Below are 14,352 nucleotides of genomic sequence, written 5' to 3' on the forward strand. Positions count from 1 at the left end.
AAAAAATCAAAATGCATGAAATTTAGGCTAAAACAATTCGCAAAAATAGAATTAAATGCACTAAGGTTAACACTGAAGCGATTCACAGGAATGAAAAGGCAGGAGGATGGGACAGCACCTGGTGGTGCCCGCTGGGGAGGTGACCTGCAGCCAGGCGCCTTCCCAGGGGGGCGGCGGGACCCCCCACCCGAACACGGGGAGGAACTGTCCCCTGGTGGGTGACAGCCCTGGCACCCGCACAGCCGCAGCCCCTCGCTACAACGCCGCGACACAACACACGCTCCCCTGGGCCCCATCCAGAAAAAAACACCCCCATCCAGAAAAGCACACCCCCCCCCAAGGACCCCCCAACCCCCCATAATCTCTGGGGCTTTTCCAGCCCTGAGCTGCGGGAGCGGCCCATTTCCCCACTCATGCTCATTTTTCACCCCTTTGCCACGTCAAGGTGAAGTAGGGAAGTTCCGTTCTCCCTGGGAGCGACCTGCAGCTCCTTCCACAACTGCCGCCATCGCTGGGCACGAGGCCCTGGGACTCACCCGGGCAAGTTCTGCCCACCCTGGCCGAAGCAAGGCTTACGGGGAAAGCTGGAATAACCGATGCAGGTGGAATAAAATAATCTGTCACGTAACAAATGCCCTTTTTTCCCTGCTTGAAGGACCGGCTTTTTCTCCTCCCCTACACTACAGCCATGGCTTTCACAAAAAAGGGATTAAACCCTTCCCTACAAGCCTTTTGGCAACCAGGTCCTTCAATTACTGCCTGCAATAGTCCTGCTACTTTGTGGGAAACCCTCACTGCAGCTCGAGTCACCTGTATCATCATTAAAAAAACCCAAAATTTTCCATTGTGTTAAGGCCACGGGACATTCTTGGGTAGAAGAGTCTCCCCATCAGCCGGTAAAGCAGACTGGAGAGCGCTCCATCTCGTGGAGAATAAACTACTTGCCCAGACGGCTTCCTGAAACGTGAAGACAGAGAAAATAAAATAAAATAAAATGAAGTGAAACATCGGCAGCTCCCACTGTCCCGGCACAGTTTTTTATCCAAAGCTACTTACGCAAGAGGAGGTACGTGCACTAAGCGTCACTTGGCCAAGCCTTGGAGTATCAGCAAATCGCTCACACCACTGTAAAAAGAACACAGCCTTCAAATTGCCTCCAGAGTAACGGGAATCGGACGAGAAGTCTGCCACAGGTTAAACAATACCACGTTAGACCCAGACGCCAACTTCATTACACCTCGGAATAAGCAGTTCTACGTACTTTTCAACCTTCAGCTTATTTTTTAAATAAGTTTGGTATGAATATGCTTTATTCACAATTTGACATGGTAGTTATCCTCTTCACAATCACATTCAAAGTGCTGAGTTGGCAGCACTTACAAGCATTTTAAATCTGCATTTTCTCTTTTTCACCTGGAGGTAAAAAGGAACATTTCAAACCCAGCGACAGCTGGTACTGCTGCACCTGTGTGTGCATTGGAAACAAAAATCAAGACATTTTCTGTCATTTTGACCATGGGGACGGAAAGCAGGAGAAATCAGAGATGGAAACAATCTTGGAAGTTAGCTAGTCCACCTCCCTGCCGATGGAAAACTGAGAACACTCCACAGCTCCTCTGGCCACCCCCACCACAACCAGCTAAATGGCCCTTCTCAACCATTTTGGCTGGGGTCAGGGGTTGGTTTCGGCTACTGTATTCCCAAACTAAGCCCACCCTCATTCCCTGGAAACAGCACGTTAAGTCATAGCTCTAGAGAGGTCTCAGAGGGATTTGGCAAACTGTATCCATCACCTGGGTTTAGCTAACTTCTCTTTCTTTTTAAGCCATGAAGTTAATTCCCAACCAATCCTTTTTGCTCGCCTGCTCAGAGCCTCTAGACTGTTCCAACAGCAGCATCTTCAGCATGTGGGTTTTCCCCACAAACACTGCTCAGAAGGGATCATAAGATCTGGTGAAGCTTTGGAGTATTTTTTCCCCCCCTCTCCTCCTTTACAGCAAGGCTGACAACACCTCGCTTTAGCTCTTCCATGAGCAAATACATCAAAACCAGCCCAATAAGGTGGGGAAAGGACAAGGTGCTTGAAGTAGGCAGTGGGGAATATCTCTGCCACCACTTGGCACGGGGCTCTCTTCTACACCAGGAATAATTCCTCTCCCTGCGGAAGGCAAGGCTTCCCTTATGGGACAGCAGTGGAAATCTCAACAGAAGATTCACTACTGCAAAGCCATGGAAAGAATTGAAGCCCAGACTGATTTAACAGGCCTGAATTGGTTTGCCTGGGCCAGCTCACGAGGAGTCAAACAAAACTGGAGGCTCATTTTAGTTAACTTCTTGTCACCGAAACATCCAGGCCTGTAAGGTACCAAGCAGCAGAGATATGGCGGGATGTGCGTGTTCTCCATGGTCGGGGCAGGGAGGCGAGACTGAAGGACGGCATTGCCTTCCTCGGCAGCATTCACGGAGCTAGAAGGGTCCACAGAACTCCGTCCCTGCCCTCAGGCGTGTCCAGTGGGGACATAAAGTCCTACAGCAGCCCTGCATCCCCACGGCAGAACCACACCGAGTGAATTCATCTGGGCAGCAGCTGTTCCCTCTAACACTTAAAAACTGTCTTCCCAAGACAACCCAGCACCTATGTCATGCAGACACCGTACACAATCTTTCAAAGAAGTCCGCTCTCTTGTGCTCTAGTGCCTGGAGAAAGCCCTGGATTCTCTCTTCCCGCATGGCGGTGCATTTCTGCAACAGTGTCTGTCGGCGCCGAGAGTCTCCGTGGGACACAAACCCCTCCTGCTGCAGCTTCTTTGTCACGTAAGCCTGATCCCTTTCCATCTGTTGTCGCCTCCTTTCCTCCATGTAGGAGTCTCTGGCCTTCTAGAGTGAAAAGCAGTAGAATGTTAGCACTTGACCAGGCCTTTCAGCTCATCTGTGGTGCAGATGCAAGGCAGCAGGGGTTATGGAAGAAATAGCCTCTGCTTGGCCATCAATCTGCAGGTTAAAAGAAGGGTGGCCCTGTGTGCGCCTCCTCCACTTCGAGGCAGCCTGCTTGATTGGTTATAAAAAAAAAACTACAGGGACATCCTTCTGGACCTTCTCCCCAAGACACAAGTCTGCTCACAGCATTAACACCTAGTTAAAATAGATAAAGGTCATGACAGATAGGGGAAAAAACCCTCAGATACTGGATTCAGAGAGGAACAGCACAGAAGAGGACTTTCAAACAACAGACGTGCACACAAGCTATCCTTGCCAGTGTCATCACAGCATCTTTGATCCTATTCACATGGGAGCTGAAAGGTTTTAAGGGATTCAGAACGATGATTTATGGGGCAATTCTTCAAGCAGATGATCAGGTATTGAACTAATCAGCTTCAGCATAAAAGCATGAGTGGGCTCAGCATTCCCAAATGCCTGTGATCTAAGAATGTGCTGGCTCGAGACACAGCAGGACAGGCAGGAGGAAGGTAAAGGCAGTAGCTATCCTTTGCCTACACCCTTCAAGTATTTGAAGTATTTTTGCAGGATATCACTTTTGGATTTCTTATTCCACCTATCCTAGCCTGCAGCCTCCAACAGCAAAACCACATCTGCATGAGGACTATTAAGCTTTCGACTTTAAAAAGAGTAAAACTGGTCACTGTGACATAACCTCACACACACACAGAGGGAGTGCTGGCCTTTCAAGCGAGCAAGAAGAAATAATTATTCTAATGAGAGCCTGACTCATTCTTCACCACACTTCTCCTGCACCCAAGTCAGTACTCTATGCTCTGGCACTGTAAATTAGCTTCTGTTGTGCTGGGAACGAGTAGAAATATCCCTAGCTACAGAAAGCCCACTGAACTGATAGCACTCCACTGCTGTAGCTCTGCTTATTTGAAATGCAAAATCATCAGGCTGTTCAGCATTAAGACTTCCACCCTTGAACAAAGTGAAATTCCATCTATTCACCAGAAAAGACTCGGCACGACCACTTCCATAGGGCAGGCCTGCCAAGCCACCCCCGCGTTCTCCCCCTAGGCCTACCACGTACCAAAGGCAGGTCAGAGCTGACCACGGCACCAAGTGGTGAGCAACAACCAGGGGGAAACTCCCTCGAGCAGCAGGCTAACTGGAAAATAAAGATAGCCATTACATCTGATGCTGTTTGAGCTGATGGAAGGAGGATCTCTTTTGGCAAATGCCTCCAAATCTGTTTACTTTTTTTTTTTTAATGTACCTTGTCAAACCTTCCATCCAGCTGCCTCTCCACACCGTTACTGCCTGCACCAGCAGCGTCCTGAACACAGCAGCGCTCTTCCAAAGCGGGCACAGCTGCTGTAATATATTCTGGCATCTCAGCAAGTCAACCCCCCTAACCCCACCATCCTTACTGACAAGCAACCCTTCCACCAAGGTAATTTGGTTCAAGAGCTCCAGTTACTTTTGGCTTTCAAGATCACCTTGCAAAAGAACCCGGCTCCTAAATCTCGGCAGTTCCTTTGAGTGTGAGAGAAGTCCTCCCTTCTGCACAACTGGACTGCATCCCTTGAAAAATGTGGCAGCCTTCTACACCGCAAAGTGGGTCTCACAGCAGGAAAACTGACCAAAGAACAGATCTCAATGATGAGAAACCTGGATAATAGCATATCATGAACACACAGAGCCACAAATGAGGACCAAGAAAAGACGAGACTACACAGGAACAGGGGCAGCATTTGTTACCCATTAGAAATTAGTACTAGGAGCAAAGTCAGAACAGTGACCTTACCATTCCATACTTTTCAAGACAGAGGCAAAGCTAATGTCAGTGACAAACAGTACTGCCTTTTTTGCATTCCTCTTTATGCAGAAGGTCAATGGCCATTAGCTGTATTAATACAATGAATTGCTGGTAGGAAAACGGCAGACTCAGGGCAGAAACAGGAATAAAAGAGGTTAAGGATGTGGAGAATTTGGATGCTTCCAGGCCAGCTGGACCCGATTAAATTCACCCATAACCATGACTGTTTATAATCTCTCCGATGTCTCTCAGAGGCAAGCAACGTCCCTGAAGGTAGGAAAGGGCAATATAATGGCTGTTTTTAAAGAAACAGAAGACCCAAATAGTTAAGGAACAGACATGCTCAGCAACCAAATATGGTAGAGGAAAGAATCGCCATGCCAAGTGCCTCCTCCTGCCAGTTACTGTTGCCTCTGTGCTACAAGCTGCCACCTTGCAGATTTCCCCATCAGAAGCTCCAGCACTCAGATTTGTTTTGCTTAAAAATAGCCAGATTACTTGGCAGATTGTCCAGATTTATCTGAACCAGGTCAGGGAAATCTCATAACAGTAAATCTAAGAGGAAAGAGACAATGACAACGAGCAATAGGAACAATCTCTTCAGTAGGCACATCTGGAACGACCAGAAAGAGAACACTTGCCCAGCCTCACAGCTCAGGCAGCCTCACTTCAGCTCCCAGGAAGGAAACTCTAAACCCACTCGTTACAACCCTAAAAACAATAGCAGAGTTGGAGCATGCAAATTCCAGAGCGAACCCGGCAGTCTTTGCTTAAACCGCTGATGAAGGGGTTTGAGTTAAAATGGCTGATTTTACCCTGTAGCAAATCAGGAGTGCTTATTTGTTCTGTCCTGGTAGCTGAGGAGTGGGGACAGATACTTCCAGCTGGTGGAACGAGCAATGAGCAAGAGAGACAGCAGTGACTTCAGAGACTTTAGGTAATACTGGAAGTAGAGTCTGGCCACATGCTAAGATGTTGTAACAAGCCACATGGGAACAAAAGCAACACATCTGGCATTAACTGCTACTGAAACAAGATATAACTAATGGCACTAAACAAATGCTTCCTCTGCTCCCACTTCGCACACTCTCACCTGATCTCCAGCACGTTTCTGTGCAGATAGAAAGCTCAACGCAGTATGTTCTTACCCTAAGGCTCCCTTACCTGTAAAGCACTGTAGTTCATCTGGAACCGAAGGATAGCCTCACACAAGTTCCAAAAGGAATATTCTGGCCACAAGACTGACTGAAACACCAGGCATGAATGGGATGTCTGCAGAAAGCAACATCACCAACAATTTAATCATCTAGTAAGAAAAAAGGTCATCAAGATGCAGCTCTGTTGGTCAAACTACACCAGTTCCCCCACAAAGATTTTTAACAGGAGAGATTTGAAACTATACAAAATAGAGTCTAATTAGTTTCTAGTGCTGGGACACTAGCCATCCATTCCTGCAAGGATACCAGCATTTCTAATGCTATGCTGGTCTTCACAGAGGTATTTTTTAATAGCTTAAGCATCACAGACTTGTAACAAAACTAAAATAGCAACACTGGACTACCAAAGGCTGAGATAAGGGAATAACAGATGAACTGAGGATCAGGATGTGACATTTAAGCCATTCGTTAAATGACATCTTGTGATATTCCTTACTGCCCACTCATGGCATTTACCACCACTTAATGAATCTAAGAGTTGTGGTGCACTGAAGATGTCCTAGAGCTGAAAGATGCAAGCTTTCAAGTTAAAACCTATTTTTGCCATCGAGTTCCTCAAAGTTTCAGGTAAATCTGTTCCTATGACCATTACTACAATACCCAACACTTAAAAGGACGTTGCATGACTCTTAAAATTGTAATGCTACAGAACATCTTAGCATCAACTAATTCTATACAAAAAATAAGGACCATATTCTTTGACATCAGATAATCATCCTGAAAGCACAATTTCCTCCTACTTTGGGGCTGTTAGGACACACACGAGTTAGCCAAGTGAAATTTGCACTAACGCTCTGGTGTACAAGCACACATTCTCCTCTGCTGCAATCCCTGGCATGGGAGAGGGGCACCACACCAGCCAGACTCACAGAAGCACTGACTTCCTCAGTAATGCTTCACCAGCCACAAGCTCAGGCTCCACGGCTTCTCTGCCAGGACTACCACCAAGAGGAGCAAGCAGAATGTTAGTTCGCAGCATTGACACCCATCCAGGGTATAGGTGTGCCCAAAAATACTGGCAGGAGAGGGATATGCCTTGGTAGGCAACCGCAGCTCAAGCCAGACAACTTCTGTGAACTGGCCAATTAAGTAACTTGGAATAGGAACATCTGCTGTGGTTGCTTAAAGGCAGTTGGGTTTTGGCTCCAAACTGTACATGCAAACCAAAATGTTAGCTTTAAGTAAAGCAGCTCCACTCAAATGTTCTCCTGCAAAGTCAGTGTTACAAAGTCAATATCGCCTAGCACAGGAGAGAGAGAAATGGAAGCAGCTTTGGATACTGTAACTAAAAAGAAATGAACTTTGTATGCATTAAGAACTTACTATGTTTTAACTTAGCAGCCTAGTCATGCTGATTTGACTGTGCCATCGCTAGAACCTGTCTTGCAGGGTCCTGTTTCATCATGAAAGGCAAATAAACTCCTGAAACTGCGTTACAGGGTTACACCTCCAGCTGACATGTGACAAACCTCTCCCAGGAATCTAGAAATCCTTTCTGGGACTTCCTCATGCCAGGGAACATATTGCCAGGTTAAATTAATCAAAAGCCTAGTATTTACCAATCAAATGAGGAATTATCTAAATATGAGAAGAGGAGCAAAAGGATGAGCAATCAATGATTTCCTTGACTGCTGTCAGCTAGACTAATTTGTGATTTCTTATTGAGTGCTTTCAGGATGATACAATTTCAGACTTGTGCTGCAAGGTATTTTAGGCAATCACAGAACTGCAAGAAACAGGTTCCTTGGAAGCGCCCCAGCACTTAGTCCATCCAAGAAGTTACACAACCCCTTGCAGAGAGAGTTTAAAAGACCACGTGTCAGCTCATGCCTGGAGTCGGTAGAACACTCTCTGATGTGAAGTTGGAATATTTCAAGGAGAAAACAGAGGCTTTACCTGCCAGAGCAAGAAATCACTCAACCGAACCTCTCCAGAGGTTCGAATCAGAAGGTCTGGATCGGGGGAGTTGTTGGTGTACAGACACTTATCAAGCAACGATTCAGACACATCACTAAGAAAGACAGATGCATCTTTATTAAGATCACTTTCCTGACCCAACAGAGGTGGCACTACGAAATCAGAATTACTGAGGGGTTTTTTTTTTAATAAACACAGGACTGCAGATTAAAACTGGGTGGTGGAGTTGTACCACAGCCAGTCATCAACTTGCTTCTGATGGACGCTGCTGTCTGCTCCACAGGCTATTTCAAATGTTCTTTCAGCCCCCAGAGCATCCCCCTCCATGCTCTTTGAAACATAATACAGTGGTGGAACCAGACTATGAGGGCTTCCATCTGGAGCAGAGAGCAGAGTGCTAACTACTCCATCTCCTCCAGGGTGGAGGAACAGCTCAGTATTCATGATTCATCTGTTGTTTGACCTCATAGCTAAGACTGCCAGCCAAGCAGCCAATTGTTGTGGCATAAAAATCTGCCTTCACATTTAAACTAACTTAAGACACAGACCTAATTTCTCTTCTGTCTTGCTTGTGTATCTATCACCATGGTAACTGAAATAATAAAAACCAAACATTGCACAGTAACTTTAAGTCATTTGTTCCAGTCACACTGGTTTAAAGAGGTCTGTTTAAAAGCCACTTGGCTTCAGAGGGGTTATTAATAAAGCATAGGTGGTAAGACAGGCAGTTTTCATCTACGAAGCCTCACACAGAAAGGCAAGAGTTACCTGGGTTCGAGCAGTCCTTGTTCCACCCCCCATGCCATCTCCCTGACAGCGTTGCTGATTTCATGTCTCGATGTGTACGCAAAGCAGACATTTAGAAAGCATCTGAAAAGGAGAAAGATGTGAAAGACTAACCTAAAGAAGGTCCAGTAGACGACAGAAAGAACATCGACAACAGTTACACAGGCTTGTAGGATAAAAAAAGGTGTAGCATGTCTGCCAAGTCTCAGCCTTCAGGTAGAAGAGGAAGATGTGAGGTATCAGCTACTTGAAGCTGTGTGTTACTTACTTGTTATAGTTCCTAGTTGCCAGCACAGCTTGGGCAATCAGCTCCTGAATATCCAAGGGCAGAAGGGGCAGGTCCCCAAGGACACGGATACACACACCATGCTTCTTCAAGCTCTCCCTACACCCAACAACAAGAGTAAGGACCATGGAAAACAACAGTCTCCACTGCACAAGTACCATGTCTGCCTTGCATAACATCCGCCAAGCGACAGCAACAGGCATGTGGGCAGGCATGGCTTCAGCAAAACCGAGAATTAGAAAAAGGCAAAATGAGCAAATGTTCTTCAGGTGTTGAAAGCTGGCTTTGACTTGATCATCCCAAACCATTCCATAAAGGGAAACTGATCATTCCCCATACCAGTTCCTGAGATACAGACATAACCAAAGGACTAGAAAATGATCACAGATTAGGCATTCCTACCTGAAGTCGTGAAAATCTGTATGGAAAACTTAGAATACACCATAGGCTCTGAGCACCTATAACTAATCAAAATTTAAGATGACTAATGGTCACCCACAGGGTAGCATAACTACTTTGTGGTGTGAGGAAAGACTTAACATATTGATGAGGTGACAGTGGGACAGGGGTGAAGTGAACAGCAGATGAGAGAGGAAATCATCCACGCCTGCTATAGCGTTAGTTTGAGCAGACAGGACATCCTGGGGGATCTTACAGGTTCCTGCTGCTGTCTGGCACTACAAACTCCCCGATGAAGGGCTGCACTGGGTAGAAACCAGGGAAATGGCCCCTGAATCACAGCGTACTCTGCAGTGCTCGGGCAGCTCTGATACTTACACTAGCACACACACACGCTATCCTCTCCCTCCCATCCTCCCAGCTGCATTCCCTCACTGCCTTTCAAATTTACTTCAGCCAGATAAGGACTGCTTCCATGCACCACTCTTTGTGCCAGTCAGGCGCAGAGAAACACACACATCCACCGAGCTGCTGAGCAACCAGGCGCTGTAACATCCCTCCCTGCTCACTCAGATCTGTGCTAGTTTCATCTACACGCAATACACGAACTAGTTCAACTCCAACTTCGACTTCACGCACCATGTGCCCGTATGTAGGAGTCTCAAGTTACTGCAAAGCAAGTTGCTGAGCTGAACTCTGATCTGCCAAAAATACCGTGACAGAATTTAAGACAAGGCTTTGATACTTCATGAAAACAAGGCATCTAGCACTCTAGTGCTAAGCAGAAATTTCTAATTGTGCTGTGCTTATCTGAAAGCTGTACTGTCCCAGCTGTTTGGGTGGGATTGCTGCACAGTAAGCCATATGATACAGACACAGATCTGGTGGTGTGGGGATGACGACTTTGCACGCTGACGAGCTGCACATCCCATCCAGACAGGCAGAGCCCCTCTCTAGCTGGAGGTGGAGAATATCTTCCTTCATTTAATCCATTTTCACAACTTGTAACATCCCTGTAAACACCTCTTAATCAGGTTCTGCTTTAGTTCCACCCTGTGGGATACAGACATGAGAGGATTCTTACTGTTCTTCCAGTAGGCGGCTAAATTTCTGTCTTGCCAGATCCATTAGCCCATCCACCTCCTCCTTGGAGCGTTTAAAGTTCTCAATACTAAAGGCATAAACAGTGACCTCCCGAATGCCCAGATTTAAGCACCACCGTAGTGTCTGCAAGAAGACAAAATATAACAGAAAACAAAAGTCAGATAAGCAGACTCAGACAGTCAGACAGGTCAGCAAGACCCAACTTCTCCACTGCCAAAACCTTCCTGTCGTTTCCCACTATGCTAAGACTGGATCAAAAGAAACAAGCGTCAAGAGCTGACAATGAAACCCACTTGATGAGAATTTCAAATTAATTGTAAAGAACAGGAGGAAAATATCACTACCTAAGGATGAGAATCTGTAACGGATATGGGACTAATCCAACCAGGGACAGCACCTCTTATAGATAACATTATAAACTACATAACAGCATACCTTTGAAAACCTTTTCAAAGAAATTCAACCTGTTTCATAAAATTAAGAGCTTCAAGATCTGCAAGGCAGATATTTCAATCTGGTATAAGACGGGAGGCGGGGGGGGGGAAGGTGTGGAAATAGCTGACTAGAATGACTCTGCAAGGTAACAGAGAGAGAGGAGCTGAAGTTGGGAACCCTGATGACGAACGTCAGCTCCCAGCACTGGCCACCCTCCAGTGAAGAGAAGGAACACAATACACCAGTCAAGCAGTAAACACAGCTCGAACTTCCAACACATGACTTAAAGGCAGCAAACATCCTCCCCACCTGTGCCAGCTTATCAAAGCCCTGCGAATGTCCCTGCTGTCTCTCCACATGACACTTTTGGGCATAACGGCGATTGCCATCCATGATGAAGGCAACATGCTTTGGCATTGGACCTGCCTAGAAAATAAGGAGAAACACAACAGACCAGAAAGCCAACAGCCAAGCTGGCATCTTGCATCACAGAGTTTAGTCCCACTGTTCCTGGCAGCACCGCCTATTTGTAGGAGCGCAGTGCATATCTCCCAGGTTCAGGGCTGGAGCTGGGAAGAGTAAGATACTACTTATCTCTTTGTTAACCCCACTTTAGACTCTCTGAACAGAGTGTCAGTATGGACAACTGCCTAAACTGAAAAGCAACTTGGCCCTCCCTCTTTCTATTGCATGACAAGGAACTGTAGTACTTGGGAGAGAGAGCAGCACTGCCACAGCTACCTTTCTGCAGCCACGGGGGAGGGCACAGAGTTTTATGCTGCCATAATTGTAAGGATTTTTTATTTCAGAGTCCAAGGGCATTTTCACAGACAATTAATTTAAGAGAAAAGAAAAAAAAAAAGTCATAAGACTTTCCCCCACTTCAGAAGAGTATTCCTTTTCACTGACTTCATTAGGTCTGCACAAATCCTTCTGTGAGAAGGGCAGCATCACCAGTCTCAAGACTCTGCTGAGCAAGGAATTTTCCTGGAACTGGTGAGTTATTACTCTGACCAAGAAACTCAGTTTCATTTTTTAGAATCATAATCGGACCATCTTGCTTCTCTCCCTCCTTCTCACACCCTGCCTTCCTCCGCAAGGGCACAAAGCACGGAAGGCTGAGAGTATAAGCTCATTATTGGCAAGCACTGCCTACAGCCTTGCTCATTTGCAAGACGAAGCTTAAGTAATCTTCCATTCTCAAATGCTGTTTAGGGATGTACATCCAGTGCCAGCACTAATATGTACCCACACTAGCAACGCCATCTTTCTAGAGCAGAGCAGTCACAGAGACAGTTCCACTCTGAACCCTGACAAACCTGCCAGTTCTTTACCGCAGGTAACTAAATTCATTCCTTACCTTAATGATGTTGGCACAAAATCTCTCTATGATGGTCAGCTCGCCCTCTCTGATCCACGACATATTTCCCTGAAAGCTCCTTTCCTTTTTCCAAGGGGAAGATGAAAATAAAGGGGTTAGAGGTACAGAGGATCCTGTTTAAGCCCAAAACAATGTTACAAACCATCACTCTGGAGAAATACGCTTTGACAAGTTGTTTTGGAGCCCCTTTTATTATCTGTGCAGGTACTTTGATAAGCAGACAACAGGGGAGCCCAGAAATGTGCTCTGGAATTTTCCAGCTGTATGTCATCAGAGTGGTTTCTGCACTAGGTGGTAGCAAGAAAAATCCTTGCTGTGTCTTCCAGGCGGACTAGCTGGTGAGTTAGCACAGACCCACCGCGTGGGCTACCCCCAGGCGAGTCACAGGGTGGCAGCAGTGCAGACTGACCTTCAGTGCTTTTGCGCTAGTTGGAAATACTTCAAATGAAGCAACCACCTACATCACCACCTATCCTGCATTTGTGTCACCACTGTTATTTCTTCTCCTTCACAAACAGAGAACTTCAGCCTTTGGAGCTTTAAAAATATGGTTGGGTTTTTTACCATGTTATCTGCACATCAAATACTAAGATCCGATTTGAGCTAACGAGATGAAAGAGTTTACTGAACCTCCACGTTAATCTTCAGTTCTCTCAGCCAGCAACCTTGAGAGACGCAGAACAGCTACAAAGACAGAGTCATGGGGGCAACCACCCACATCCAACCACCTAGCACCCATCCAGGGACCAAAGCAGATTCAAATTACACTGACTACATTAATTTTCCATACGGGCCTTCTCTGCCTCTTCCCTCAGGAAGGGATTTCTGGCCACAGATGCAGCCACAGACCATTAAGGCAAGGACCTGCCGAACCCAGGGCTCTGTGACTAAAGCTCTTAACGCTCCCGTTGAATAGGTCAGGCTGGAAACACACAGCTCCCAACACCGCCTGTGACTGCGCACAGCCAGCAAGCTTTTACATACGGTTTTACACAGTCATCTTAAAAACTAAGCTTCACAAAGAAGCCCCCCCCAAAAAAAACCCAAACAAACAAATAACAACGAGTACAGGGCACCTGAAAGCACACGGCTTGCTGCCGCCCTGTCGGGTGGGTGCAGCCTGGGCCCCCACCGCTCCCCCCACCGACAGCCGGGACCCCCCAGGTCCCACCACCGACAGCCCGGCCCCCCCCCCAGGTCCCCCCACCGACAGCCCGGCCCCCCCCCGGCTCCCCCCACCGACAGCCCGGCCCCCCCCCCGGCTCCCCCCACCGACAGCCCGGCCCCCCCCCCCCCCCAGCTCCCCCCACCGACAGCCCGCCCCACCCCCCCCAGCTCCCCCCACCGACAGCCCGCCCCACCCCCCCCAGCTCCCCCCACCGACAGCCCGCCCCCCACCCAGCACCCACCACCGACAGCCCGCCCCCCCCCAGCACCCACCACCGACAGCCCGGCCCCCCCCAGCACCCACCACCGACAGCCCGGCCCCCCTTCAGCTCCCCCCACCGACAGTCATCCCCCCCCCGCCGCTCCCCACACCGACAGCCCGGCTCCCCCGCAGACGGGGAGGTGCGGGTGGGCACAGCGGCCTACCCCGCCGGGTGACCAGGCCCTCCCCAGCCAGGCAGGCGGCAGCGTCCCTCAGGCCTCCGTCGGTTCCGTGAGGAGAGGGAGGCGGCCGCCGAGGGGCACCGGCGGGAGGGAGCGGGCGGCAGGAGAAGCCCGGTGGCAGGAGACACCCCCACACACACCCCGACCCCGACGGGCTGCCCCGCTGCCCGACCCGCTCCCGCCGCCCGTTACCGCGCCCGGCGCCGCCTCAGCCTCCCGCGGGGGTGACGCGCCCTTCCGCCTGCGTCACCCGCCGGCGCCGGGCGGGGCGTGTCTGCGCGTGCGCGGAGGGGCGGGGCCGTGTGCCTGCGCGGGGGGCGGGGCGGGGGGGGCGGTGCGTGAGGGGCCGGGGCAGCTCGGGGAGGGGGCTCGATGGGGACAGCGGTGGGGACAGCGGGGCTGTGGGTCTGACGGGGGGGTCAGCTTGGTTATGGGGTAGCCTAGAAGGTTG

The 14,352-nt window shown here is 48.6% G+C and overlaps 1 protein-coding gene across 3 annotated transcripts; it reads right to left on the reverse strand.

Moving 5' to 3' along the window:
- Positions 1-1,288: 1,288 nt before the first annotated feature.
- Positions 1,289-14,196, reverse strand: DHDDS (dehydrodolichyl diphosphate synthase subunit). 3 transcript variants are annotated; one of them, XM_055800021.1, is made up of 9 exons: positions 14,094-14,196; positions 12,270-12,353; positions 11,219-11,335; positions 10,455-10,597; positions 8,954-9,070; positions 8,668-8,769; positions 7,879-7,993; positions 5,930-6,037; positions 1,289-2,877 (listed from the first exon to the last, which is right to left on the reverse strand). In XM_055800021.1, the coding sequence occupies exons 2-9, from the start codon at positions 12,330-12,332 to the stop codon at positions 2,641-2,643; spliced, it is 1,002 nt and encodes a 333-aa protein (XP_055655996.1). In that variant the 5' UTR covers positions 12,333-12,353; positions 14,094-14,196; the 3' UTR covers positions 1,289-2,640. The 3 variants fall into 3 exon arrangements, with proteins under 3 accessions (XP_055655996.1, XP_055655995.1, XP_055655997.1); XM_055800020.1 differs by lacking the exon at positions 14,094-14,196 and having other exon boundaries at positions 12,270-13,387; XM_055800022.1 differs by lacking the exons at positions 1,289-2,877; positions 14,094-14,196 and having other exon boundaries at positions 5,970-6,071; positions 12,270-13,395.
- Between the last annotated feature and the right edge of the window lie 156 nt (positions 14,197-14,352).

This window comes from Falco peregrinus, chromosome 3 (assembly GCF_023634155.1).
Source record: "Falco peregrinus isolate bFalPer1 chromosome 3, bFalPer1.pri, whole genome shotgun sequence".
In the NCBI taxonomy this organism is placed as follows: domain Eukaryota; kingdom Metazoa; phylum Chordata; class Aves; order Falconiformes; family Falconidae; genus Falco; species Falco peregrinus.